The 22,886-nt window shown below is 30.5% G+C and overlaps 3 protein-coding genes across 6 annotated transcripts; 1 reads left to right on the forward strand and 2 right to left on the reverse strand.

The window, feature by feature from the left end:
- Window positions 1–108: 108 nt before the first annotated feature.
- LOC141457274 (metaxin-1) lies at window positions 109–6,545 on the forward strand. 2 transcript variants are annotated; one of them, XM_074134013.1, is made up of 7 exons: window positions 109–249; window positions 392–538; window positions 831–934; window positions 1,024–1,189; window positions 1,310–1,544; window positions 1,833–1,981; window positions 6,373–6,545. In XM_074134013.1, exons 1-7 carry the CDS (start codon window positions 160–162, stop codon window positions 6,454–6,456), a joined length of 975 nt encoding a protein of 324 aa, XP_073990114.1. In that variant the 5' UTR covers window positions 109–159; the 3' UTR covers window positions 6,457–6,545. The 2 variants fall into 2 exon arrangements, with proteins under 2 accessions (XP_073990114.1, XP_073990113.1); XM_074134012.1 differs by lacking the exon at window positions 6,373–6,545 and adding an exon at window positions 5,475–5,635.
- A 1,311-nt stretch (window positions 6,546–7,856) lies between these two features.
- Window positions 7,857–8,674, reverse strand: LOC141457073 (histone-lysine N-methyltransferase SETMAR-like). Its single transcript, XM_074133588.1, has 2 exons — window positions 8,199–8,674; window positions 7,857–8,100 (listed from the first exon to the last, which is right to left on the reverse strand). Exons 1-2 carry the CDS (start codon window positions 8,672–8,674, stop codon window positions 7,857–7,859), a joined length of 720 nt encoding a protein of 239 aa, XP_073989689.1.
- Window positions 8,675–9,180: 506 nt separating this feature from the next.
- LOC141457272 (poly(A) RNA polymerase gld-2 homolog A-like) lies at window positions 9,181–22,751 on the reverse strand. 3 transcript variants are annotated; one of them, XM_074134007.1, is made up of 13 exons: window positions 22,613–22,751; window positions 22,447–22,525; window positions 20,045–20,527; window positions 19,699–19,878; window positions 16,805–17,011; window positions 16,474–16,585; window positions 16,274–16,375; window positions 16,008–16,176; window positions 15,665–15,808; window positions 15,410–15,538; window positions 15,105–15,282; window positions 11,357–11,472; window positions 9,181–10,465 (listed from the first exon to the last, which is right to left on the reverse strand). In XM_074134007.1, exons 3-13 carry the CDS (start codon window positions 20,335–20,337, stop codon window positions 10,317–10,319), a joined length of 1,779 nt encoding a protein of 592 aa, XP_073990108.1. In that variant the 5' UTR covers window positions 20,338–20,527; window positions 22,447–22,525; window positions 22,613–22,751; the 3' UTR covers window positions 9,181–10,316. The 3 variants fall into 3 exon arrangements, with proteins under 3 accessions (XP_073990108.1, XP_073990110.1, XP_073990109.1); XM_074134009.1 differs by lacking the exon at window positions 22,613–22,751 and having other exon boundaries at window positions 22,314–22,453; XM_074134008.1 differs by lacking the exons at window positions 22,447–22,525; window positions 22,613–22,751 and adding an exon at window positions 20,798–21,175.
- Between the last annotated feature and the right edge of the window lie 135 nt (window positions 22,752–22,886).

Genomic DNA, 22,886 nt, shown 5'->3' on the forward strand with positions numbered 1-22,886 from the left:
GTTTCGTAATAACAATTGGTAATTCTCACAATTCCTTCTTATCAAGTTAAGGCCATTATGTAAAATTACAAGACCGAAAAGTTTAAGAAACTCTTATTATAATCAGTTCCTTTGCCAAATATGAATGAATATTAATAATTGTATTAAAAAAAAGGAAAAATGGCTCTAAAATGTCCAACCATCAAATTAGATGTTTGGAAAGGAGACTGGGGCCTTCCTTCAGTTGATATTGAATGTTTAAGGTTCATGGTGAGTCTAAATGTATTTTGTTATCTTTATCTATAGTCAGAATTAATATAATTTTCTAATCTTATTTATTCTGCTATTTCTAACGAATAATAATAGCATGGTTCATTTAATATTTAATCTGAACTTCGTTATTGATTTGCAGGCTTGTACACGTTTTTCAAATCTAGAGTTTGATGTAAAAAAGACTAACAACCCATTCTGGACTCCAAATGGAGCATTGCCAGTTGCTCATTACGGGAGTAGAGATATAACGGATTTTGATGATTTACAAGCACTTCTCAAATTCAAAGTGAATATTTTCAAAATCTAATAATTTGTTTTTCTTATTATTCTAGCCAAATACATAATAATTTATTATGTATGGACTAAAATGCCTGTTTTTTCCTTCACTTCTCTGGAACTTGCCAGTCTTATTTTATTCACAGAGTATAGTATAAAATTAAGAGTCACAAATTGGAATTGGTCTAATAACAGCAACTTGGAAAAATGAACCTTTTTGGATTTTAACAATTTAAATCTTAGGAATATTTATGATGATTTTCTTCCACACATCCAAATAATGAATTACTTTGTTCTTTCAGAATATGTCACCGGATGAAGGCTTATCAAAGAAACAATTAGCCGAAGCTGAGGCGTACACTAACATGTTAAAGGAAAAGTTATATCCAGCGATATTGTACACTTGGTGAGGATAGTAATTAATACATAAGAAAGTTGTAATTTGCTATAAGAAGTGTATCAAAGAAATATTGTTTTCTCTTCTTTTGCTTCCAGGTGGATTGATGAAAAAAATTTCACTACCTTAACAAAGCCTTGGTATGCAAAAGCGTTACCTTTTCCTTTTAATTTTTATTATCCTAGAAAGTTTAAGAATCATGCAAATTCTGTTATGGAAGCACTTTTTGACTCTCTTGGAAGCCAAGATAATATTGAGACCAAAGTAGGAAATTAAATTTCTTAATGTTAATGAAATGTAAAAACAAAATACTAATGTAAAATATTAACTGAATGTTAACAAGTTTAAAAGCAGCCGAAGAATCTTAACATCTTAATTTTCTAGGTGTACAGTGATGCTTCAAAATGTCTTACATCACTTTCAGTTCGGCTTGATTCATCTGAATTTATGTTTGGTGCTCATCCAACTTCAATTGATGCTACATTATTTGCTTATCTTGCACCACTTTTAAAAGTTCCTTTCAAAAATACGTTATTACAGAATCATCTTAAAGAATGCCATAATTTGCAGAAGTTTGTGATTAGAATATTGCAGCGTTATTTTCCAAAAGATTGCCAAGGTTAATGTTTGTTTTTATATAATTTTTTTTTAGTGTATTATTTCATACCATGCATTCTTGAATACGTATTGGGTCTACATTGCTAAAACAATATTTCTTATTTTATTCGTCTCCGTAGCATGCTTTTTTTCGGACATATCTCTGATATTCATCCATCTTCAGAGATTTGTTCAACATATCAATTTGGGCAATATTCGTCTCTGAGACGAGTTAACTGTCATATCACTCGCATATCAATCACATTAAGATTCATTTGAATGTTGTTTAGCTAACTTTTTGTTTTTCTAGATTACGAAACGCAAAGAAGAAACGAAGCTAAGTCTAATGTTGGATCAAATGATACTGAATTTCCTAATAAGAGAAGAAATCAATTTTTTGCAACTTTATTCGCTGTTATTGCTATGTTAAGTTACGCCGTTTCTGCAGGAATTGTTCAGGTAGGCAAGGTTAATTTTATAAATAAAGAGAGATATTAACGGATATTTTAGTAAGAATTTTCTTACTTTAACAGAAGGCTTCACAGATTTTCCTGTTAATCCTCCATTGAACTACTGTGTTTCTTACATAGACCACCTAAACTTTTGATTTATGCTTTTATCATCTCTTGAAAAGATATAAATAACATTAAAAATTGCGCATTGCTTAACAAATGCCGTATAGAGGAAGGCACCTTCATGGGCTGAACAGTGCAAAAAAATTACAGAGATTGATAGTTTAGAAAGAAACGTTCGTCGAAGTCGGTCTCTGTTTATGAATATAGCATATCCAACGTCAGCATTAGATCTTTGCACCTATATCAGGAAACCTATTTAATGAAAGATGCCCTTATCGTTAATTGTACTGTCTCGCCAGCAATATAATGGTAATATATTAGGTGTAATGGTAGAATCAAATTTGGAAAAACAAAAATTAAAACTTAAATAAAATTGGATGACCGAAAGTGCCACTTTACCGAATAGTTGTTCAGTATTTTGAGATTTTCTCAAAAATAATGTTCCTCACAATGTTATTGAAACGTCAAATAGTGATAATAAATAAATATATAAATATACAACTTTTTTTGAAATCTTGAACATTTGATTGAGGGTCTCTCAGAGAAAAGAAATGTGTTAATTTCCTCTAAAGTGCCACTTGTCTTTAATGTACGGTCCTTTCACTTTTGCACTATTAAAGAGGGTTAAATATGTTGCTAAAATTTCAAGCTTTTTGCAAATTCTTCAAACGAAAGTACCTCTTTATAAAATAATAATACATATATTTTATTTGCCTAAAGGAAGATATATCTTGTGGCAGGAGACTGTCCTGCAAATGTACAACAATTTACAAAAATTAAGAAACATCAAATTAAAACCATTACATCCTGAGTTACTCGAAAATAATTAAAATGCTGAATAATGATATAAAAAAAAGTAAAAAGAACAACTACTTAGATACAGCTTACTCTGATAAAATAAACTAGAAATTTTCAATACCTGAAATTAACACTGACGAAGAACATTTAGTTGACTCCTAATTTATTGAATATATACATATACAAAGGGCACAGATTTGCACCTATTCTAATTTTAGCTGGAGTGCTTGTATAGTGTAAAGGAAAATATTTATTTGTTCTTTACAACTTACAGCCAAGAAAACCCCTTTATAAAATGTGTAATATACAAATAAATAGTAGATATATATATATATATAATAAATAGTAAAAATTATTTTAAATAAAAGTCGTGTGAGTATGAATATTCACACTTTTAATGGAAACATTTTACTGAAATACTTCGATTAAGGACACTTTTTGGTTAGGGGGTGGTGGGTGAATCTGGTAAAATGCCTGTTTGCTGTAATATATGTACTTACTAAAACGTTAATTAGGTTTAAATAAGAAAAAAAAAATCCGTATTTGAGTAAAATTGGTCAATCGGAAATATCCTGAGGGAGTATAGACTGAGATGGTTTGGGAAAGTGCGGTGCTCTGAAGGGGAAGTGGTCGACCTTTTAAACGGCGGAAACTGGTACGCAGTATTTCAGTTTGTGACCAGGGCGGCGGTATATAGGAAATTTTTAATTGATAATGAATAAGGAAATTAGTTAAGTTCATTTTTTAGTTATTTAGAGTTTAATACCCCAGAAAAGGTTTATTATAAATTTGGTGTGTTTATTAATTGATTGGATTTTAATTTTCATTTTGTACATTAGTTTTCTTTTTCAAGTGCTTTAATGGAGTTAATTTAGTTTATCTTTGGTTAATAATAATAATAATAATAATAATAATAATAATGATGAATAGTAAGGAGAGCATTTTAGGTTTGTATGTATGTTATTGGCTAACTTGACAGACGGACAGATTGTCCATTGTCCTATAAGTGTTATTTTTTTGTATTATTATATTTTTAATGTACCTATATTTAATAAAACACTATTCTATTCTATTCTATATATATATATATATAATAAATAGTAAAAATTATTTTAAATAAAAGTCGTGTGAGTATGAATATTCACACTTTTAATGGAAACATTTTACTGAAATACTTCGATTAAGGACACTTTTTGGTTAGGGGGTGGTGGGTGAATCTGGTAAAATGCCTGTTTGCTGTAATATATGTACTTACTAAAACGTTAATTAGGTTTAAATAAGAAAAAAAAAATCCGTATTTGAGTAAAATTGGTCAATCGGAAATACCCCTTCACTAAATCGATTTTTAGATTTAAAAAAAAAAAATTACAAGTAAAGCACGTACGATTTATTTTAAACTAATAGCACATAAACTGTTCTATAACTTTTGTTATAAATATTTTTTCTGAAAAACTTCCCATGGGCACTTTTCTTTTTAGGGGTAAGAAATTTATTGCCATTTTTCTAAAGTTTCATTTACTGTAATGCATGAAGTTTAAGATCCGTTAAATATTAATTATAATTAAACGTGTAACATTCTATTATTAAAGAATGATTGGTCAACCGGAGTTACTTCTTTACAGATAGATTTTTCAGTTTCAGAATGTGGAAATCAATTTTTAGAATTTTCCCTAAAACAATTAGTACTTTCCTTTTTAGTAATAGTAAAGAGCCTAACTTCTTCACTCCACAATATACGCCCATAAACTAAATTTTACCAAGATAAATTCAATTTAAGGTGTAGGATAGATCTGCTTTATGTATCAAGAATTAGGTGATTTTAGCCGCCTATACCCGTAAAGTCTATCGCCTACATAGCCTGGGACTACTTATATATCGTCAACATAGTTTTATAAGCTAATGTTACACTTGGGTAGTAACCATTTCTTTCCATCCGTTTTACATTTCTACCCATTTCTCTCTGTATATCACTATTGACATCTCCCTTGGATAAGAGGTGAGAAGTACTTTGCTAAAGGATTAATCTAATTTATGTAAAAAATTGTAATGGATGTGGTACAAGCCTTCTCTAAAAGAAATAGCAAAAAAATTAAAAAATCTACCCATGCCAAAAAGTGGATTTTCCGTTATCGAAACCTAATTATCTAGCCTCCTAGAAGCACCTAAAACAAATGAATTTATTTTAATTTTTAGAGAATAAATTTTTAACGAGATATTCACAAAAATCCTTACACACCATTTCTATAAACTATCATTGTTTTTATCCGTCTTAGAACAAAGGTATATTATATCCCTGACCAGTTACGGACTTCAATCTATCATCATTTATATTGTAGTATCTATCCGTCGCTCACTATACTTGCTGAATTATTTACATCTATAAACTACTTTTTCAGAATCAGGGTTCCCAAAATGTGAATACTCTGTTTCACAAATTTGACATGGTCACCGTTCCAGTTTTGGCAGGGTCACCCTTCCTTTTAACTACAATAGTGGGGGAAAAAAAACAAATACCTGTTTAGCTAGTACTTCTGTTAAGTTTTAATATTAACACTAAAATAATCTGCAAGTTTTTTTAGATCCCATACAGTTGGAAGTTTTGGAAAAGAAAATCCGAACCGATTAATGTTCGGCTGAGTCTTCTATGGGACTGGAAGAAAATGACCAATTCTTAAACAAATACACAACAAATATACTTTTAAATATTTACAAAATTAAATATACAGTACATTTTTTTTAATATGTTTTGATTCGTTTATTTTAATTAGACTTATACTCCATAAAAATTCTACTTTATTTATAATTAAATTGAATGAAGTAACTGACTTATTTCAAGAGCACATTGTGGAAAAAAACTTGATAGTCTTGTTCTTTAAAACGAGATATTCACAAAAACCTTACAAACCAACTCTATAAACTAAATTTAAATTTAACAAATTTGTAATCTTTATCGAATTCTTAGATCTGTTCTTATCGAATTTAGAAGTAACAGTGTGTTTTTTAAAATGTGGAATTTGTCAGATGGAGTTAAGTTTACTCCATTATTTTTATTTACAGATTGTCACTTCTGTCTTTTATCAAAACAATATTTTTTTAGCTCTTGTGAAAGGAGGAAAAAAACTTTTAAATAATTAATTTTTATATTATTTGTTAAATTGAAAAAAATATTTTGTTGGCTTTACCAAAAAATATTGTCTTTCAATTTTTCCACAATCTACAAATGATTGATTTTTTTTACTTCTGTGGTTTTTGTGGTATTTATTCCCTTTTTTATTTTTTTTTTCCTACTTTCCTCATAATACAGAACAGCTTCCTTTATTTTCGTGATTAATTTTCTGTTGATGCCCTTGGAAACAAAAGCGAACCTGAATCAGAATTTGGTTTTCTTATTTTTTTAAAAATTATAATACAGTATTTTTGATTTGTTTTTACCTACTTTGTTTTAATTCATTAATTTAGGTTAAAATATTTTTTCAGAATCCTCATATTGATGCCAAAAGCAGTGTAGATGAGGAGCTTTTGCTGTTCGAACCGCCTGAAGATTATGGAGAAGAAAATTAAGTCCTAGTCATTTCCATATATATAAATATAATTTGCATTTGTGTTAATGCAGTTAATTAACTGGATTAATAAAAACTTGTCATACTCTATTATTTTAGTTGATTTTAAAATTATTTTTTTGAATTCTCCCAATCTTTCTTCAGTTTACGAGGAATGAATAAATATTTAGTGTAATTTACATTCAGTATAATTTTCTGCAATTTTTTTTAAATTAGAAGAGATAAGTAAATAAAAAATTCCTAAAATATTTATCTTTACTTAAACTTTTAATCTGCAATTCCTAAAATACAACCTCTTCAATTGGAGTAATTCGAGAGCAATTACATCTTATTTGATTAAGTTCATATGGTGCTAAAGAGATCTCTTAAGTGCGTTCGTTCAAGTTAAAAAAAAAAAGGCAATATTTTTGTGAACCTTATTCATGTGAACCAATGACATAAATATTATTGAGCAAAAATTAATTAATCTCCCAATTTGCTTGAATTCAAAAACAAAGCTTTGTTTGTTTAGCAGTGGGGTTCCAACATGACAAAACTTTTTATTGACACATTAACTGAAAAATAATAAAATTATTTTAAAGAGAAGCTATACTACTCGAAATCTCCGGTCATTTCTTTTACGTATTATTCTATATTCATACATAGTAACATATATGATAGGAAATGAATTAATTTTGTTGATTGGATGTTGAGAATTGCAAACGAAAAAAAGCTGTGCGTTTCCTAAGACTTTCTTAATGCAATGCTGGTCTCGGGACAATGTTATTACGCTACAGACAACTGTCCAGTGAACCGTAAGTGCTATAGGTAAAGAAAGAGTAAAATCGCCTAGATTTGAAGTCGGGACTTCCGACTTACTTATGTCCTCCTAATGAACTATTCCTTTTTCTGTCTCTTGTATTCTTTTTATTGCGCTTCAACTGTGGCGGTCATTAGCGCTTCTGTTACTTAAAGTAACGTTCCAAGTAATGTAACCAAGAGATATTTAATGCCTGTATAACATGGCAAGATGTTAAATAAATAACGAGAAAAATCCTCATGAAACCAAATTTCATTTTAATTCCATATCAAAGCTTTTTTTCTTAAATATGGAATGATTGGAGTGAGTGATATAAAGAAAAAATTTGTCTTGAAATACGAGGTAAATCAAATATAAACGGTATTTTTTTTACCTTTATTTGATAACATTATACACTTATTATTGTATTAACATTTTTCAATGTAGTCTCCTGCGTGATCTACACACTTTTGCCATCGATTTGAAAATTTCCGTATTCCCTGGTCATAGAAAGTTTGAGGGCGAGTAGTAAGCCAATTGCGCACGTGCTCCTCGACTTCTTCATTGCTCTCAAATCGTTTTCCTCCCAGCGATTCCTTCAAAGGCGCGAACAAAAAATAGTCTCAAGGGGACAAATCAGGGCTATAAGGAGGGTGCTCAAGGGTTTTCCAGCTCAATTCTTTCAGTGTACCGCTTGTCAAAGCCGCGGTGTGAGGCCTGGCGTTGTCATGGACGAGAATGACATCTCTGATGGGCATGTCTCGTCTTTTGTTTCGATAGACGGCTTTCGCCGACCGTAACAACTGACAGTAGTAAGCCGCATTCACTGTACGTTGATCATGTAGAAAGTCGACCAATAAAATTCCCCTAGAGTCAAAAAAAAATCGTTGAAAGGCCTTTGCCAGCAGAGAGACAAGTTTTGGCTTTCACAGGGCAACCTTCATCCTTTCTCCGCCACTCCTTACTTGCCATTTTTGACTCGGGGGTGTAGTGATTTACCCTTTCTTGCTGAAATCGATCCAGAAGCCTTCCAGCGTTTTTGGCGACCTGTTTTTGGTTTCGGAACCCATCGAGCACTAATTTTTCTGAAACCGAGTTGATCAGTGATTATGGATTGAACACTTCCATAGCTGATACCCACTTCTGTTGAAATTTCTTCCACGGTTAACCGGCGATCACGTTCAATAAGCTCTCGTACGGCACGAATATTGTCATCTGTAAGGCTTGTCGTAGGGCGTCGATCATGACTTTCGTTTTCAACCCGTTCTCGTCCGCCCTTAAATTCTCTCGCCCACGTAAACACACGATTCTGAGATAGTGTACTGTCCCCAAACTGTGCCCGTAAACGAGTTAAAATTTCCGACGGTTTAACGCCTTCATTGGTTAAAAACTTTATGATAATCCGCTGCGCAACAGACGAAGGGACCTCTTGCTCGGTCATGGCTGTACTGACGTCAATGGCGACCTTGAACGCTAACCAGACCGGTTCCCCCACTCCTCATAAACCAAACATCTACTCCCCACATTATCTAGGTGGGACCTGCACTCTAAGAAGAATAGCAAAATTACCGCTTATATTTGATTTACCGTAGTACTATGTTTAAGTTCTAAATCCAATACATTCAATGTTTCGAATGTGCATTCAAAGAAATATCATTATTTCGTAGTTACATGTTCACAGATCGTAACTTTAGATTTAGATGTTGGCTTCATAACCAGTTGTACGGTTTTAAATAAAATATAAGTGGAATTTCTTTGTATAAAGAATAATCTAGTTTGAGGAATGAGGAGAATGTTATAGAGATAAAGAACCAGCAGTTGAACGGCACAAGCGTGGGGTAGCGACTTCTGGTATGGGTGATAGATATATTTTAAAACAAACTAGCAACACTTAATAGGTGTTTCAGAAGCTAGGAGGTAAGAATTAAAAGAAATGGCGATACAAAATTATTGACTGCTGAAATTCTAATTTATTACAATAAATATTACTATAAAAAATATACATCTAGTCAGTTGTGAGATTAAGTAAATTTTATAGTTTTGCTAAACCAATGCGATCACAACTGAACGCTTGGAATGATGATTATCTTATAATTTACTTTATGCTCAAATAGAAAATACAGCCTTTACATGTTATTAAAGAAGACAGAAAATATTTTCATACACTATTGTCATACTTGCGTTTATACCAAATAAATTAACTTGGATCTTAATCCTTTTTTCAACACTACATTAAATTTAATCCTAATTTGGTTATATCACAAAGAGACTAAACTTAAACAATAAGTCTTTTTTAAATATTATTACTTAAAAAAAAGCAAGGCCAGTTAATGATATGTTCCATTTAAATTTGACACTTCAATTCTCTATTGTTTAATTATTGGCTCTAAATGAATTCATTATCCTAAAATCACATTTATATTGTCACAAAATATGATAGAAAATATGTATTACATTGTTGACACAAACACTGACTTTTCTTACTAGTAGTTAATTAATCAACTATCAAAATTATAAATAAAAAATTATAACCTCTTAATCAAACAACTTCTATGTTGCATAATAATTTAATGATTTGATTTTGCTGTACAATTTATTTTTAAATATTTGAGCATCTGTACCTTCTGATAACTACAACCGACAAAATAATCTTCTATGGGTGTTTGAATCGTCAGCTTGAACCATATATATATTTTTTTTTGTTTTATGTTTTTAGATAACTTTTTTTTCTTATTTTTAACCAATTTTTTTTTATTTTTTTTTTTTGTTTATTTTTGATTAATATAATTTTTGTTAATTTCATATTTTTTCATACTTTTCCAAAGAAAAAAGATTCTGATTAAAACATTTAGGAACAAGACATTATTACAATAAGATTCTTTCTTATCCATCATACGTAATTCTTTAATTTTTTTAAGATTTAATTTTTTTTTATTATTTTTTTTTATACCTCCATAATTAGTTCGTTTTCTCTCCATGAATAGCCATTGGTTTTTTTTTTTGCATATGTAACCCGAATAGACCGAAGGGGAGGTCAATGTATGCACAAAATTATCCAATAGCAAAATTTATTCGTTAGTAATTCACACCAAAGGTGGATTCAATGTAAATATTGATTCCAAATTTCTTGTTTGATAAAGTGCGTGAGCAGATCTGGCAATTACGTTTCTAATGTGTTTAAATTTTTCAGCATCGTAAACTGATCTCGCCGTGTTCGTGAGGTCAAATGGTTCTAAATTAAAGAATAAAATAAATAATTATTAAACGCATTCAATAAAAACAAAAAACAGAAAAAAATGGTCAATGTTGGTTTTTCAACGTTATGCTTTTTCGTGTACTTTTTGACGAGCAGCCCTTATAAAACTGTTCTACAGGGCAGTTTTAATAAATAAGTTTATAAGCAAGTACTGAATTTAATTTTTCACAGACAATCCTGCCCTTTAACTTTAATGTTTCCTTCTTCCAATTCAATACATTCAGATTTGTACTTAACAGAACTTGTGTTTGGACTGTTTTTGCATTTTTTCGTCAATAATTATTGTATGAATATTAAAATGAAATATCTCAAAAAAAATGAAACTACCTTACTAGTAATGGTGATGAAAGGGCATAAACAGAAATTTCTCTTAAAAAAAAAAAAAATTCGACGGTTTAATCCCTGATACATAAATCCGAAATACGACAGGGTAAAAGAAAAAAGAAACGTCATGGAGCAAGTAAACGTTTAATAAAAAAAAATGCCTAAGTTAAGAAAAAGTATATGATAGAATTGAATATTCTAAAGAGAAATCTTGTTTCAAAATAATAACGTTTGGAATAGGCGAGGATTTTTTTTTTTATCTAGACTCACCACTATTATTTTGAAAGTGGATTAATCTTTCCCGTCTAAAGCAATGCTCTACTAAGGACAACTGAGATGTTCATAACGTAGGATTTGGACAAAGATTTAAAAAAAAAAAAAAAATAATAATAATAATCTAAGATACAGTTATTTACATTATTTTAAGTTACTAACATCCACATTTAATTACTGAAAATATTTATATTGCTCTTTTCTAAATCAGAGAATTTCATAGGTTCCATTCATTTCAAGATTATAAATAATGAGATCTTTAATACTTGCCCTCTATGCAAATAAGTTTCCATTGATGTGGATCATTTTTTGGCATCCTTACCATACGACATTCTTCGATAGGAATCACAGAGGCTAATCTGACTGAGATTGCGAACTGAAGAAAACTGGAATATCAAAAATTTCAAAATTTTAATAATAATCTAAACTAGTTGTTTCCTTCTTTAAAAAAATATTTTTATTTTACTTTCCGATGGGAACGATTATTCATTACCCTTAATACCTGAGAACATTATCAAGTTACGGGATCATTTATTTATTTTTAACAGCAATATTATTCGAAAATAACCGTCAAGATATTTTCCTGTTACAATCGTTACTCAATAGTTCCTCTAATAAAGCTAGCTTCAAGCCACATTACTATGCCAGAACTATATTCTGAGAACATACATTTTTCACTAATGAAAAATAATTCCTATTTTGTTACTAGTTTTTGTAGCTCTTGACAGAGATCAGAGACTTTCACCTAAGTGACTAGGAGTGATGGGGGGCTCCTGACGCCCACATAGGCAACGGTTTTTGTTTTTATACTGCTCTCGGTTGTGTACAGTTATTAGAGTTTAAATAATTCTAAATATTTATATTCCATTTTGAATACTGTTCAGTCGAACTCATCTTTTCTTGGCGCCCCTCTTTTTAAATTTCCCGCGTTTTGGTTCCCGCCAAACTTCTGTAGCCTCGCATCTTGTAACCTTCATTGGGCACATTCAGCAGACAAGAGCGCTACCAGATCGCACCCAAAGGGAGCGCTTTATTTCTCTGAACGCTCTGCTACTAATATAACCTAAACATAACCTCTTTTTGAATTAAGATTGGCGAGGAATCGGTCAAATAAAAAACAACTCGTCTTTTAAATTAAAAGGTGCTAGGCCATTTCAAAATCTGGTATTTATTAATCATATTTCAACTTTTTAACTTGTTATCAAAGAGAAAGAAGAGCGCGCGATAGGTTATTTTTATGTATTTTTTCATCCCCTTTCTACTAAAAATATTGCCAAGGCAGTAAAGCTAGTATTTTTCTTAATATCGGGAAATAAGTCGTTTTCCGAGTGATTTTTCTAAGAAAAATCAAATGTTAAGAGCTTTAGATGTCCTCAAGCATACACAAAATGGCTAAAAATTAATTGTACATCTGTTACAAACAAGAAGGTTTAATAATTATTTAGTAATTTTAGGAGAGTTGCATTTAATTACCAAAAAAATTGGAAAAATTTCAAACTTGTTTTTATAAATACACGTACTTTGCTAGTAGCGATCACCGCTCCGTCGAAGTAGCATAGAAAATTTCCGCTCCATAAGATGGCGACCGCTCCCACAACATGTTGTGAGAGCGATGCTAAAAGTGCACCATTCAGCAAATAGTTCCGTAGCGCTCTTGTCTGGTGAATGCGCCCATTGTATGTTCACTTCTATTCTTTTCAGGCTACAGTGCACCTCGTTCATCGGTAAGAAGAAGGAGCAACAACCGCCTTCCTGTATCCTTTACAATAAACTTCTCTTCAGCATCAGTTTTTCTCCATTTACATCTGCAGGGTTGTCTCGGTGTCTTTTGTTTGCCCTCTTTATGGCCCTGGCCCTTCAGGCCTTGACCCCACTTGGTGTCCAACCTTGTCGAGGTGGTGGGGCTTACGCACTAAGGGCACTAGAGATTAACCCTCTCTAAAACTCTTGCGTTTTCCGCTTCTGGGTGTAGGCGTATTCGCGCGCCTACAAATACTATGGTATATAAAATTTCTATTAATAATTAACATAAATTTTTCACTTCAAGAACTCACACTTGTCCAGATTAGAAACAAATATATTTTAACATGAGAATGGAAGATTTTTTTCTGCTTTTCCTAAAATATGGGTAAGCTAGTAGTCACCACCGTAGGCTTTTATACCGGGAAAACGATTGTAAAAACAGTCAACATTTTGTATCTTTTGTTCAATAATTTTCTTAATGCAAAATTTTGTAAACAACGATCTCGAAAATGGTTAATATGTATTTTTGGCTTAATTCGACGTAGAATTTAATCTTATCTTCTCATAATCGTTTCGATATGGAAATATTACAACTTTTTAAACTGTTCCCACACAGATGTAAAATTGAATTTCTCTAAGTGTGCTTTATAAAATGCCCAATAATTTTATTGCGATCATATCAAATTTTCTATTTCGAGTATATTCGAAAATATCAGTTCCATTTCCATTTTCCACCATTTTCTTTTGCAATCATTAGTATTGGTAATAATTTCTAAATAAACGAGGGCTGTCCAATAAGCCAAGTCTTTAGTCTTTAGCATTAGTCTTTTTCAGCTATGGGCAACATCATTTAAATTCAAAGCCATATATATTTAGTCAAAATAAAATTTCATCAATTACTTGACAGATATTTTATTTAAATAATTTAGTAACACGAAACAATTTTCAAATCGCCAAGAAAGGTTCTCACTTGGATTCCTTACAACATGACAAGTGACATTAAAGTTATCTACACTACAAATATTTCGAATAAAGAAATGAGGTCATATCATAGAACTAGTCAGTTTCTTAAAACTGATTAAACGTTTGATTAACAAATCATGGAAAGTTACAATTGCTTCATAAAATAGTATGTTTATAAAGCACATTATTCACTATACGTTAGGACCAGTTGCTTCCAGCAAACGAATATTTTTTGTAAGGTGTTTGAAGAGACCGTATATCTGATTGCGCAGATTAGACGTTGGATTTCTTACTCTATCACGTTCAGTATTTAGTACCGACAAGTTTTTACGCTTTTAATTTCTCCAATTAGATAAGAAAAGTACATTTACTTGGGTAATCTCTTATTGGTAATAATTTCTAAATAAACGAAAGCTGCCTAAAAAACCAAAAACCAACCAAGCCATTTGAAACGAACGGTCCACAAAATTTCATTCTACACATATCTTACATTTACAGAATAATACTAAGATTCTATAAATTTTAAGGAAAATTATTTTCTACAAATATACTTTATTATTTATAAATTAACGCTACATTAAATCCATTCAACAACCTGAAGCACGCGCACAATAAATGATTCGGCACAATGATATACACTACACAAGTATCGAACTATCAAAAACTGGTAGGTTATTTTGGTTACCGTATATTTTCTTAATAATCTAGTATTAGCGTGCTCTTATAAGGAACATAATTATTACCGAGCAAAATACATTGTTCTTTTAATAAAAGAATTAACTGCAATTGTTACAAATTAATCCTACTAACTTCAAACAATAAAATATCTTACATTGCAACTAATTAACTGAAAAAAATTACCTAAAACTCTTAAAAAATAAGATTTGAAGAATTACTAAAACGATTGAAAAATAAGAAAATAAAAAGAGCGAGAAAAAAAATTTATTGTTAACTTTCCCTTTACAAACGTTAGTAAGCTTAAAACGCTCTAATATTAAAACTATATAATTTTAATTAATCCAAGATAAAAATAAGAACTTAAAAATTAATTTTAATGCATTACTATCTAACAACTATCAAAATACAACTGTTAGATAATAACGAGGATTAGGATTGAAATATTTACGATTATTAAAATTTGAATTAATTCTTTTACTAGGGCTAGAATAATTCTCTAATTAAAATAACATACAGCCTTCACACACAACTAAACAAGCGCTACAGCCCCTAATGGGTCCAAATCTTCTCTAAATTAGTCAATCCCCTTCAAGACATGCCAAAATCAAACACCTTTAAGAGTAAAACAACTCACTCAAATGTAGCATAATACTGAAAAAACTGCACTAAAAGCTCTCCTAATGACTGTTTGTTTTCTGAAATAAATGGATCCAGTTCCTCATGAATATCTATTGTCCCTATCTCTGAACTTGAGTTAAATTTTTCTTTATACGCATTATGTAAACAGCATAATACTGGTGGATTCACAGCACCTAGAGAAAAAGGTAGTAGTGTTAAATCAATATATATATATAAACTGGCTACATTTCTAGATAGTAACATTTAAACTTTATTAGGAGTTACCGATAAAAAAAAATTAAAAAGAAATATTTCACTTACATTGCAAAAAATGTATAACCATGAGTGCTAAAGAATAACTTGACAAAGTCATATTTTTGGCATCGTTAATGTTATGCCAATGAGCCCAAATCTTGACAATCATAACTAAAGGCCGAACTCTCCAATCCACTAAAATAATAATTTTAATCAAATTTACAAATAATTTACTGGCATAAAAACAAATTGTCATTTCATGGTTAAATGAAGTGTCTTCCCAATCAAATAATCAAATTGAAAAAAACAAAAAATACTCACTCCTTCCATAACAATATAAAAGATGTGTATTTCTAATACCAACTGAATTATTGCAGTTAAGATCAACCTGCATTCCCTGTTTTGAATCTCGAAATTTTAAAATAGGTACTTTGGCTTGAATTAATTCCAAATTTTCGACGTATTCTAAAACGAAAATCTAACATTACATTTTTAATATTACCATTTCTTCGAAAAGTACGATATAAAATTAATGCATTTAAATTTCTTTTCATTTTTGTGATGCAGCAATAAGCCGATCGGTCAAATAAAAATGTTTTCTCTACTGCAAATTATAAATTAAACATTAAGAATAATAATTAGGCAAACAATAAATACTACTTACCACACTGTGAAAATATGTTAAGTATTTCTTTAAGATAGGAGAGTGCTTCATTTCGTTGGTCTACTTCGGCATGTCTAATTACTAAACACATATCCACATCGCTAGACTCAATTCCAAAACCGTTCATGGTAGAGCCTACCATGTAAAGGCCATATTTGGGATAATAAGACTAAAAATAAAAAATAAATTTAAATGAAAAATGTAATTAATGAAACTAAGTAATTTTAGCAGACTGGAAAGATAAAAGTTCAAAACTTTTCCCTTACTTTAATTGTAACATAGAGATATTTCCAGAGTGCCATTTTTCTTTTATATGTTTCTTCAGTTTGCTGACTCAAGAGTATCTTCTTCCATATTGATTGAGATAACTACAAACACAAACAATAGTGATAAGGCTGTTGAACAATATATAGTTTGATTTAGGTTGTATTGTTTTTATCTAGTAGAAAATGGAGTATCCACAAACCTGTTCCCAAACTGTTCCATCACTGAGCTCTTCAGGAATGTGTTTAATTTGCATTAAATGAGATCTCAATAGAAAACGATCTGGCGCTGTACAAAACGGAGTGATCATTGCACTAAAACATCATTTTCTAATTTAATTTTAGCAGCGAAACAAGGTCAATGTTCACTTAATTTTAAAACATTAAACGAACTTCATAACAGAAAAAAAAAAATTAGGTTACAAAATAAATATGATAACTGCCAATTCTAAAAAAAAAAGTTTACCGATCGCAACTTTTCCTAAAATGAAAATTACAGGATAAATTTTAAAAAACAAAACTGAATTACAATACCTCTGTGGAAAAGGCGTCATTGCCATTTGTAACGTCAGGCTGCTCATTCTGCGCAGTCGGAAATTAAAAGGATTGTTTCGAGCGTAATTCACCCTCCTTTTTGGGTAATTTTGAATTTCATTCCTTCGTTGAAGGTGCCTATTGTTATTGTTTATGTTGTTATTGTTCTGAGAAACCAATTGCTGCTGATTTATATAACTTAGACGCCTGTATTAAAGAAATATGGTAAGAGGTAGAAACATTTATCTAAAAATATTAATTGTAACGTCGTTCTTTTTCAAAAATGTTAGTGTGTTCGAAACTGAGTTTTCAAAGAACTAGAAATTTGACCAAAAGGCAATTTCTCGTTTCCTGAGAAATGGCAGTTAATGAATTGCAAATGACTTCAAAGGAATTCGTCACAAAAGTTTTGATGCATATCCTTCACCTAGAAGGACATACCCTATCTTTAGTTTTTCTTCACCTTCTTAAAAAAGTAAAAAAAATCACTAAACTGATTTTTTTACCATTAATAAAATATTTCCATCATTCAACCATTTATTCACTTAGTGTTTATATCATTTTAAATTATAATACTTAGAAATCTAATTAGAACTGAAGGTTGGGAGAATTTTAAATTATTTTAAAAAAAGTTTCGTTTTTTTCTTTCTTGATAAATTTTTAATTGAAAATTTGTGTTTCTGTTTGTTTCAATACACTATTTAAAAGAATTTATAAAACAAATGAGAAAAAGCTACAATTTTTTGTAACGTTGCCAAAACGTTTAAATGGTAAAAGATTCTAAAAGTTCTAACTATCCGTAATAATTGGCGTCTGCAAGAAACAAAACAAAAAATACTTTACATAAATCTTTTTCTTTTGTGATGGAATAAGAACAATAGATGGAATGGTTACAGTGAGCTATATGTGTCGCCAGACATAGCAAAAATTAAAGGAAAAAGACTTGAGTGGCGCAAGATAGGATTAGGATCGTTACTAATAAGTTATATAGAAATATAACTTATGAAGGAAGAAGGAAACTCGGCAGTCAGAAAAGATGGATTGAAGAAGTTGAGTAGGATATTGCAAAGCTGGTTATACAGATGGAAATACAGGGTTGAAGAGAGAGAGACGAAGAAAATTGCTAAGGAAGCCAGGAAACCTTAAACCCTACACGGGTAGGGCTTAAAATAAAAATTAAAATAAATACAAAACTAGGAATTAGAGAAGTTTATATCATTCAGTGATTCAGCTAAGAATATCTTTTAAGCAAGCTTTGCAGACCACTTGCAATTATGTTTTTCTTCGTATACTGGACCCCCAAACATTTATACAGTAGTTTACTCCAATGAAATATTAACAATGAATGATAAATATAAGAGAACCACAATGTACCAACTGCGATCTATGTAGATTAAAATCGGTCGACGAATTAAATAATGACAAACATAATTTTGAATACGATAAATACCACATATTATATAACTGCAGAAAATTTAGATTTAAAGCTTAATATTGCAGCCATTTAAAATTACAGTTAAATCATTCCTTTTCATTTTGAAAATGTCGAATATAGTCAGACTATAGTAGGTTCAATGGTGAAAAATAACACCAGAGACAAGACCAAAACTAATATCTCATAAAGAATACTGACTATCCCTATGACTTACATATAATTTGAATTACATATGGAATGAATTTATCTATTCTGCAAACTGATAAGATTTACTTCTGAAATGTTCAAACGATTGAAGAAAGAAAGAATGACGAAGTTTATTGAAGATTACAATAAAACAAGTCTTTAATCAAGGAATACTCAACTCGGAGAATCGTCTGAAAGAAAGCCAGAACTGTTGACAGTATGTGTGCAAACTTTTCACAAAGCTATTACACCTTACGAATTATATTTGTATGGTCAAGAATCTACTTTAAAATACTTCGACTTTCCCACATCCCGAAATTGATAACTGAAAAAATTCTTAAAACGTCTAACATACCTTGACTTCTACACCTCAGCGGAACAATATTTATCTACTAAGAAAAAGGTAATGCAGTAACTTCTCGTCGTTGAGGCCTATTACTGTCCCCACTCCTTAGTGAGCCGTATTATAGAGAACATGCTCTACCTCGAATAGCTCAAAAAAACTTCATTTCATCCCTGCCAGAGCGATTTGTCATAGAACTTCCGGGGAGGCGATGTTAATACCAATTTAATGAAAACAATTATAAAATGCTTAGAGTAATAAACAGGTTGCGTGATCGCGTTCATCGATCTCATCAGAGCGTTTAATATTCATGATCACAAAGTAAAATTCCTGAGGAATCGCCCGACTTGAGGAGTTACTTCTGCTTTATTGAGTAACCTTACTATTCACATTAATGTCGGGTTTAGGAAGACCCTCTTAATTCAGATTCGTCGGAGCCCAGTTCGAAATGGACCTCTATCAACAACGCTCTTCAAACTTTCTATCGATCATTCCATTGCTCACAGTGCGACCCAGCATTAAGTTATGCTTAAGCAACTAAGTTGTTAAGCAATACCACATGTTTAAATAATGTGCCTAAAGAGATTCTCTCTACCATTTCCATTCTTCAATTTAAATAGCATGGTTCCACCAAATCAAATTTACGTTAAAAATTCCGGTCATATAATAATTTACTTCATGTAAAGTGTTAGAAGAGAAAGTGGTGAGGCTATTTTAAAACAAAAAATAGCGATAGTTCAATTAGAGATGTTTCTTACCACAACGATTGAAGAATAGGTTGAAAACGTAGCAATTGGATTATCTATTGGATGTTATAATGGACTTTAAGCTATTGTCAGAATACATTAAATTTACTTTTCATTGAGAAGCATATATTTTTAAATTTTCTCCGGAAAGATGTATTTTTTTAATAGTTAAAAATAAACTCACTTATTATTTGTACTATCTATGTCAGCCACTTTTTCAGTATTTTCTGTGGAATTGATTGTGTTAAAAAAGCAGTGATTACTACTTCTCCTGCTCGGTGTAGGCGACCTAGAAAGCCCACTATCGCTTGATTCATCTGTGGCAGCATTGGTTAAACAAGGAGCTGACAGTCCATGTTGTAATCTAAAATAAATAAATAAATAATCATTCGTTAATATAAAAACAGTGCTTCAATTACGTTGTCAGGGATTTTCTATTTATTAAATGTTTTAAATGTGATGTGTCTAAGCTTGTAATATAAATATTCAAACATTTAAAACGAAGCTTACAATAAAAAAAAATTACAAACCTTTTAGGCTTCCCATGACCTCTATTTGATGCCCAATTTTCTCTTTTGTTTGATGTATTATAAAATGTCTTGCCATTATTGGCACCGTTTGAAGGAACCATCTGTTGTTTACCATTATTAGCTAAATTAATGGCACTATGTGCTTGAAGAAGAAATTCTTTTCTTTGTGTATAAGGCATATCGCCATTTACAAGGTGATAAAAATCTAAAGCTGGTGTGCTCATAAACTGTCTGCCCTCATTTGGATTATTTTGTGATGTTAAATGTACCAAAGGATACATTGATTTATACATTATTTCAATGTAGTATGGTACCTTACTTTAAATGAAAGCCACATTTGAGTAGGGCAAATGTGTACTTTAGACAGTTAGGGAATTGCCTTATTATCAAGTTCACACTTTTTCAATATTCACCTTCAAATACTAACATTTCAAGAAAACTTATTGTGTTTGGTTCAATATACTAAGCTCGAAATTCGAATTTCTGAAACAAAAATTATAAGGAAGCATTATGAAGAAAGCATTATAAACAGCCTAACATTTAAAACGGCAAAATATACATGTATAAAGTACATTCAAGGAGTCCATTTTTATTAACAAACATTAAAATTTACCCAATAGACCATTTTGTTTACAAGAAATCAAATAAAGTACAAATTGAAGTATAATGTTCAAAACGATGGAAGATCAATGATGCAAGTTCAGCGCATGTATTTTATAATAAAAAACATGACATTTTAAAATTTTTGTTTACCTGAAAACCTTTAATTTGATCAATGATGTGGTGTTGATACGGCAAAAGCAATTACCGACTTAAATGAAGTCGGTGTATGCATGAAAAACTACCACTACGGTTCAATATTGATGAACTCTAGTACTAATGTTTCGCTAGCAATGTTTGAAAAGGCTGATTTCTACTTCGAGCCCAAATAATTGTATTATCTTTCAAAAATAGAAAATTCTTAATTTGCAAGTAGGCTAGCATTTTGAAATTTGAATTGGTTTATAAGTAAATGATCCATCAAGTTTTGTACTACAACTGAAGAAATTAATGATTTGATGTGTGTAAAATGAATGCAACACAAGATTTAGAGCCACTTAAAAATACTGAGTTTGAAACCAAATTGAATCACATGTTTTCTTCATTAAGGTAAGTATTATACTAAAGTAATAAAATAAAAACATATGAAAATTAAGAAAATGCGGTCTCATTTTTGTTGAAACTGATTAAAAAATTGAATTCAAAAATTAAAGAAATGGAAACATTGGCCGCTTTTCATATTACATTATACTTTTACCTGAGAAGAAAGTTATAATTAATGATAAATATTAATTTCAAATATATGTATATATTTGCAAGAATTACTGAAGCTTCACTATCTTAGTACTAGCAATCTTCTGAAACTAGTTCTTAAAAAAAGTGGTGAACGTACGCTTCTTTTGGCTCTATTCGTGAAATATGAAGTGTTGATAAATATGAAATAATGAAAAAATCCTTTAAAACAGTTTAACAAGACTTGTAAGAGGCATGTAACCCTTAATGTTGGTTCCTTTTTGTTTTCAATTAAACGCAGTCTGAGTAAGTACATGTCCTGTTTACTATTTAAAAGGAACACTTATAAACAGAATATAATAAAGCGGGCAACTACATCTCCTTTTCAAAATTTCGAAATGAGTCCAATAAATTAATCTCAATTCACTAAAATAATACATAATAGACGTTTAATCACTTAATTTAAATGACAGCTCAAGAGCCTTTAACAAACACTCACTAAGAAAGGGTAAAGAAAATAATTTAACTGTAATATGGATTCATTGAGCTAAGAGAATTCTCTTCAAACTTGAGGAAAAAGTGCATGCTAAAACTTAACCACTAACCAGTTTGATTAAACTCAAAATTCAACAAAGGAGACGTCTACCCTCTCCTTTTAGTGAACACTTTATTTACGGAATTTCAAAAAGAGTCCTAATAAATTAAGCCTATTCACTGATCTCATACGTAATATACCTTTAGTCATTTATACTGTCAGCGCAAGACCTTTTTACCAAGACTCACTAACAAAGGGTAAAGAAAATAAATTACATAAAACTTAACATGGGTTTTTTGTTCTATGGGAACTCTCTTTCAACTTCATGAAAAAAGTGAACGCTACCTCTCAACCACTAACCTGTTAGATTATACTTAATCTAAATTAGTAATTGTAAAAACTTATTTTTTATTACACACGTGTAGTTAAACATTATTTGTATCTCGAGAAACTTGAACTTACGAAATAAAAGTAAACTTATAACAAGCACTTTATTTTCAGAAGAAATTTTTAACTCGTAGAAAACCATAATTATCTAATTTTGATTCAAACAGTAACACCACATGTTGCTTAAAATACAAAATTGGAAATTTACCTGATAACACGTTACCAAGCGCCATTAGTTTATAGATAACGGCTGGTATGATAGTATGTTGCCAGATGAAGAGCTCCCGCTTAAAAAAAATATAAAAAAATTCATGAAATATTGAACATTAATGAATGAAACAACTAGATTAAATGAATAAAAATATGAAATATACCTTCAATATTATTCTCTTGATAAATATTTGAAAATTGAATTACTGGGTATACTATACTATACCTAAAATCTATATAATCTGTCTGTATTATACTACCTTATATCTTATCACCTGTAACTGAAACGAGATCATGTGGGTCATTGTTGATTTGTAAACAGTTAATAAAATCCATTAATTAGTCGCTGTTCACTATGTATTCTGGAATCTTGTCGAAGTTAAAGTAAACGGGTTAATGTTACGGTTGCAGACATGTCCGAGATTATCTCTGACGTTT

Source organism: Rhodnius prolixus, unplaced genomic scaffold, assembly GCF_049639745.1.
Source record: "Rhodnius prolixus isolate KJV_2025 unplaced genomic scaffold, Rpr scaffold_10, whole genome shotgun sequence".
Classification (NCBI taxonomy): Eukaryota; Metazoa; Arthropoda; class Insecta; order Hemiptera; family Reduviidae; genus Rhodnius; species Rhodnius prolixus.

What these genes read in the sequence shown, in the direction of transcription:
- LOC141457073 (XM_074133588.1), bottom strand. Translation starts at nt 8,674, where the DNA reads ATGACCGAGCAAGAGGTCCCTTCGTCTGTTGCGCAGCGGATTATCATA. An exon ending in CCCCGAGTCAAAAATGGCAA is followed by an intron (nt 8,101 to 8,198) that starts GTAAGGAGTGGC and finishes TTTTGACTCTAG; the next exon opens with GGGAATTTTATTGGTCGACT.
- LOC141457274 (XM_074134012.1), top strand. Translation starts at nt 160, where the DNA reads ATGGCTCTAAAATGTCCAACCATCAAATTAGATGTTTGGAAAGGAGAC. An exon ending in AAGATAATATTGAGACCAAA is followed by an intron (nt 1,190 to 1,309) that starts GTAGGAAATTAA and finishes TTAATTTTCTAG; the next exon opens with GTGTACAGTGATGCTTCAAA. An exon ending in TTTCTGCAGGAATTGTTCAG is followed by an intron (nt 1,982 to 5,474) that starts GTAGGCAAGGTT and finishes AAGTTTTTTTAG; the next exon opens with ATCCCATACAGTTGGAAGTT.
- LOC141457272 (XM_074134007.1), bottom strand. Translation starts at nt 20,337, where the DNA reads ATGTATAAATCAATGTATCCTTTGGTACATTTAACATCACAAAATAAT. An exon ending in CAGTATTATGCTACATTTGA is followed by an intron (nt 11,473 to 15,104) that starts GTGAGTTGTTTT and finishes TTGATATTCCAG; the next exon opens with TTTTCTTCAGTTCGCAATCT. An exon ending in GAAACTTATTTGCATAGAGG is followed by an intron (nt 10,466 to 11,356) that starts GCAAGTATTAAA and finishes TCTTTAATTTAG; the next exon opens with AACCATTTGACCTCACGAAC.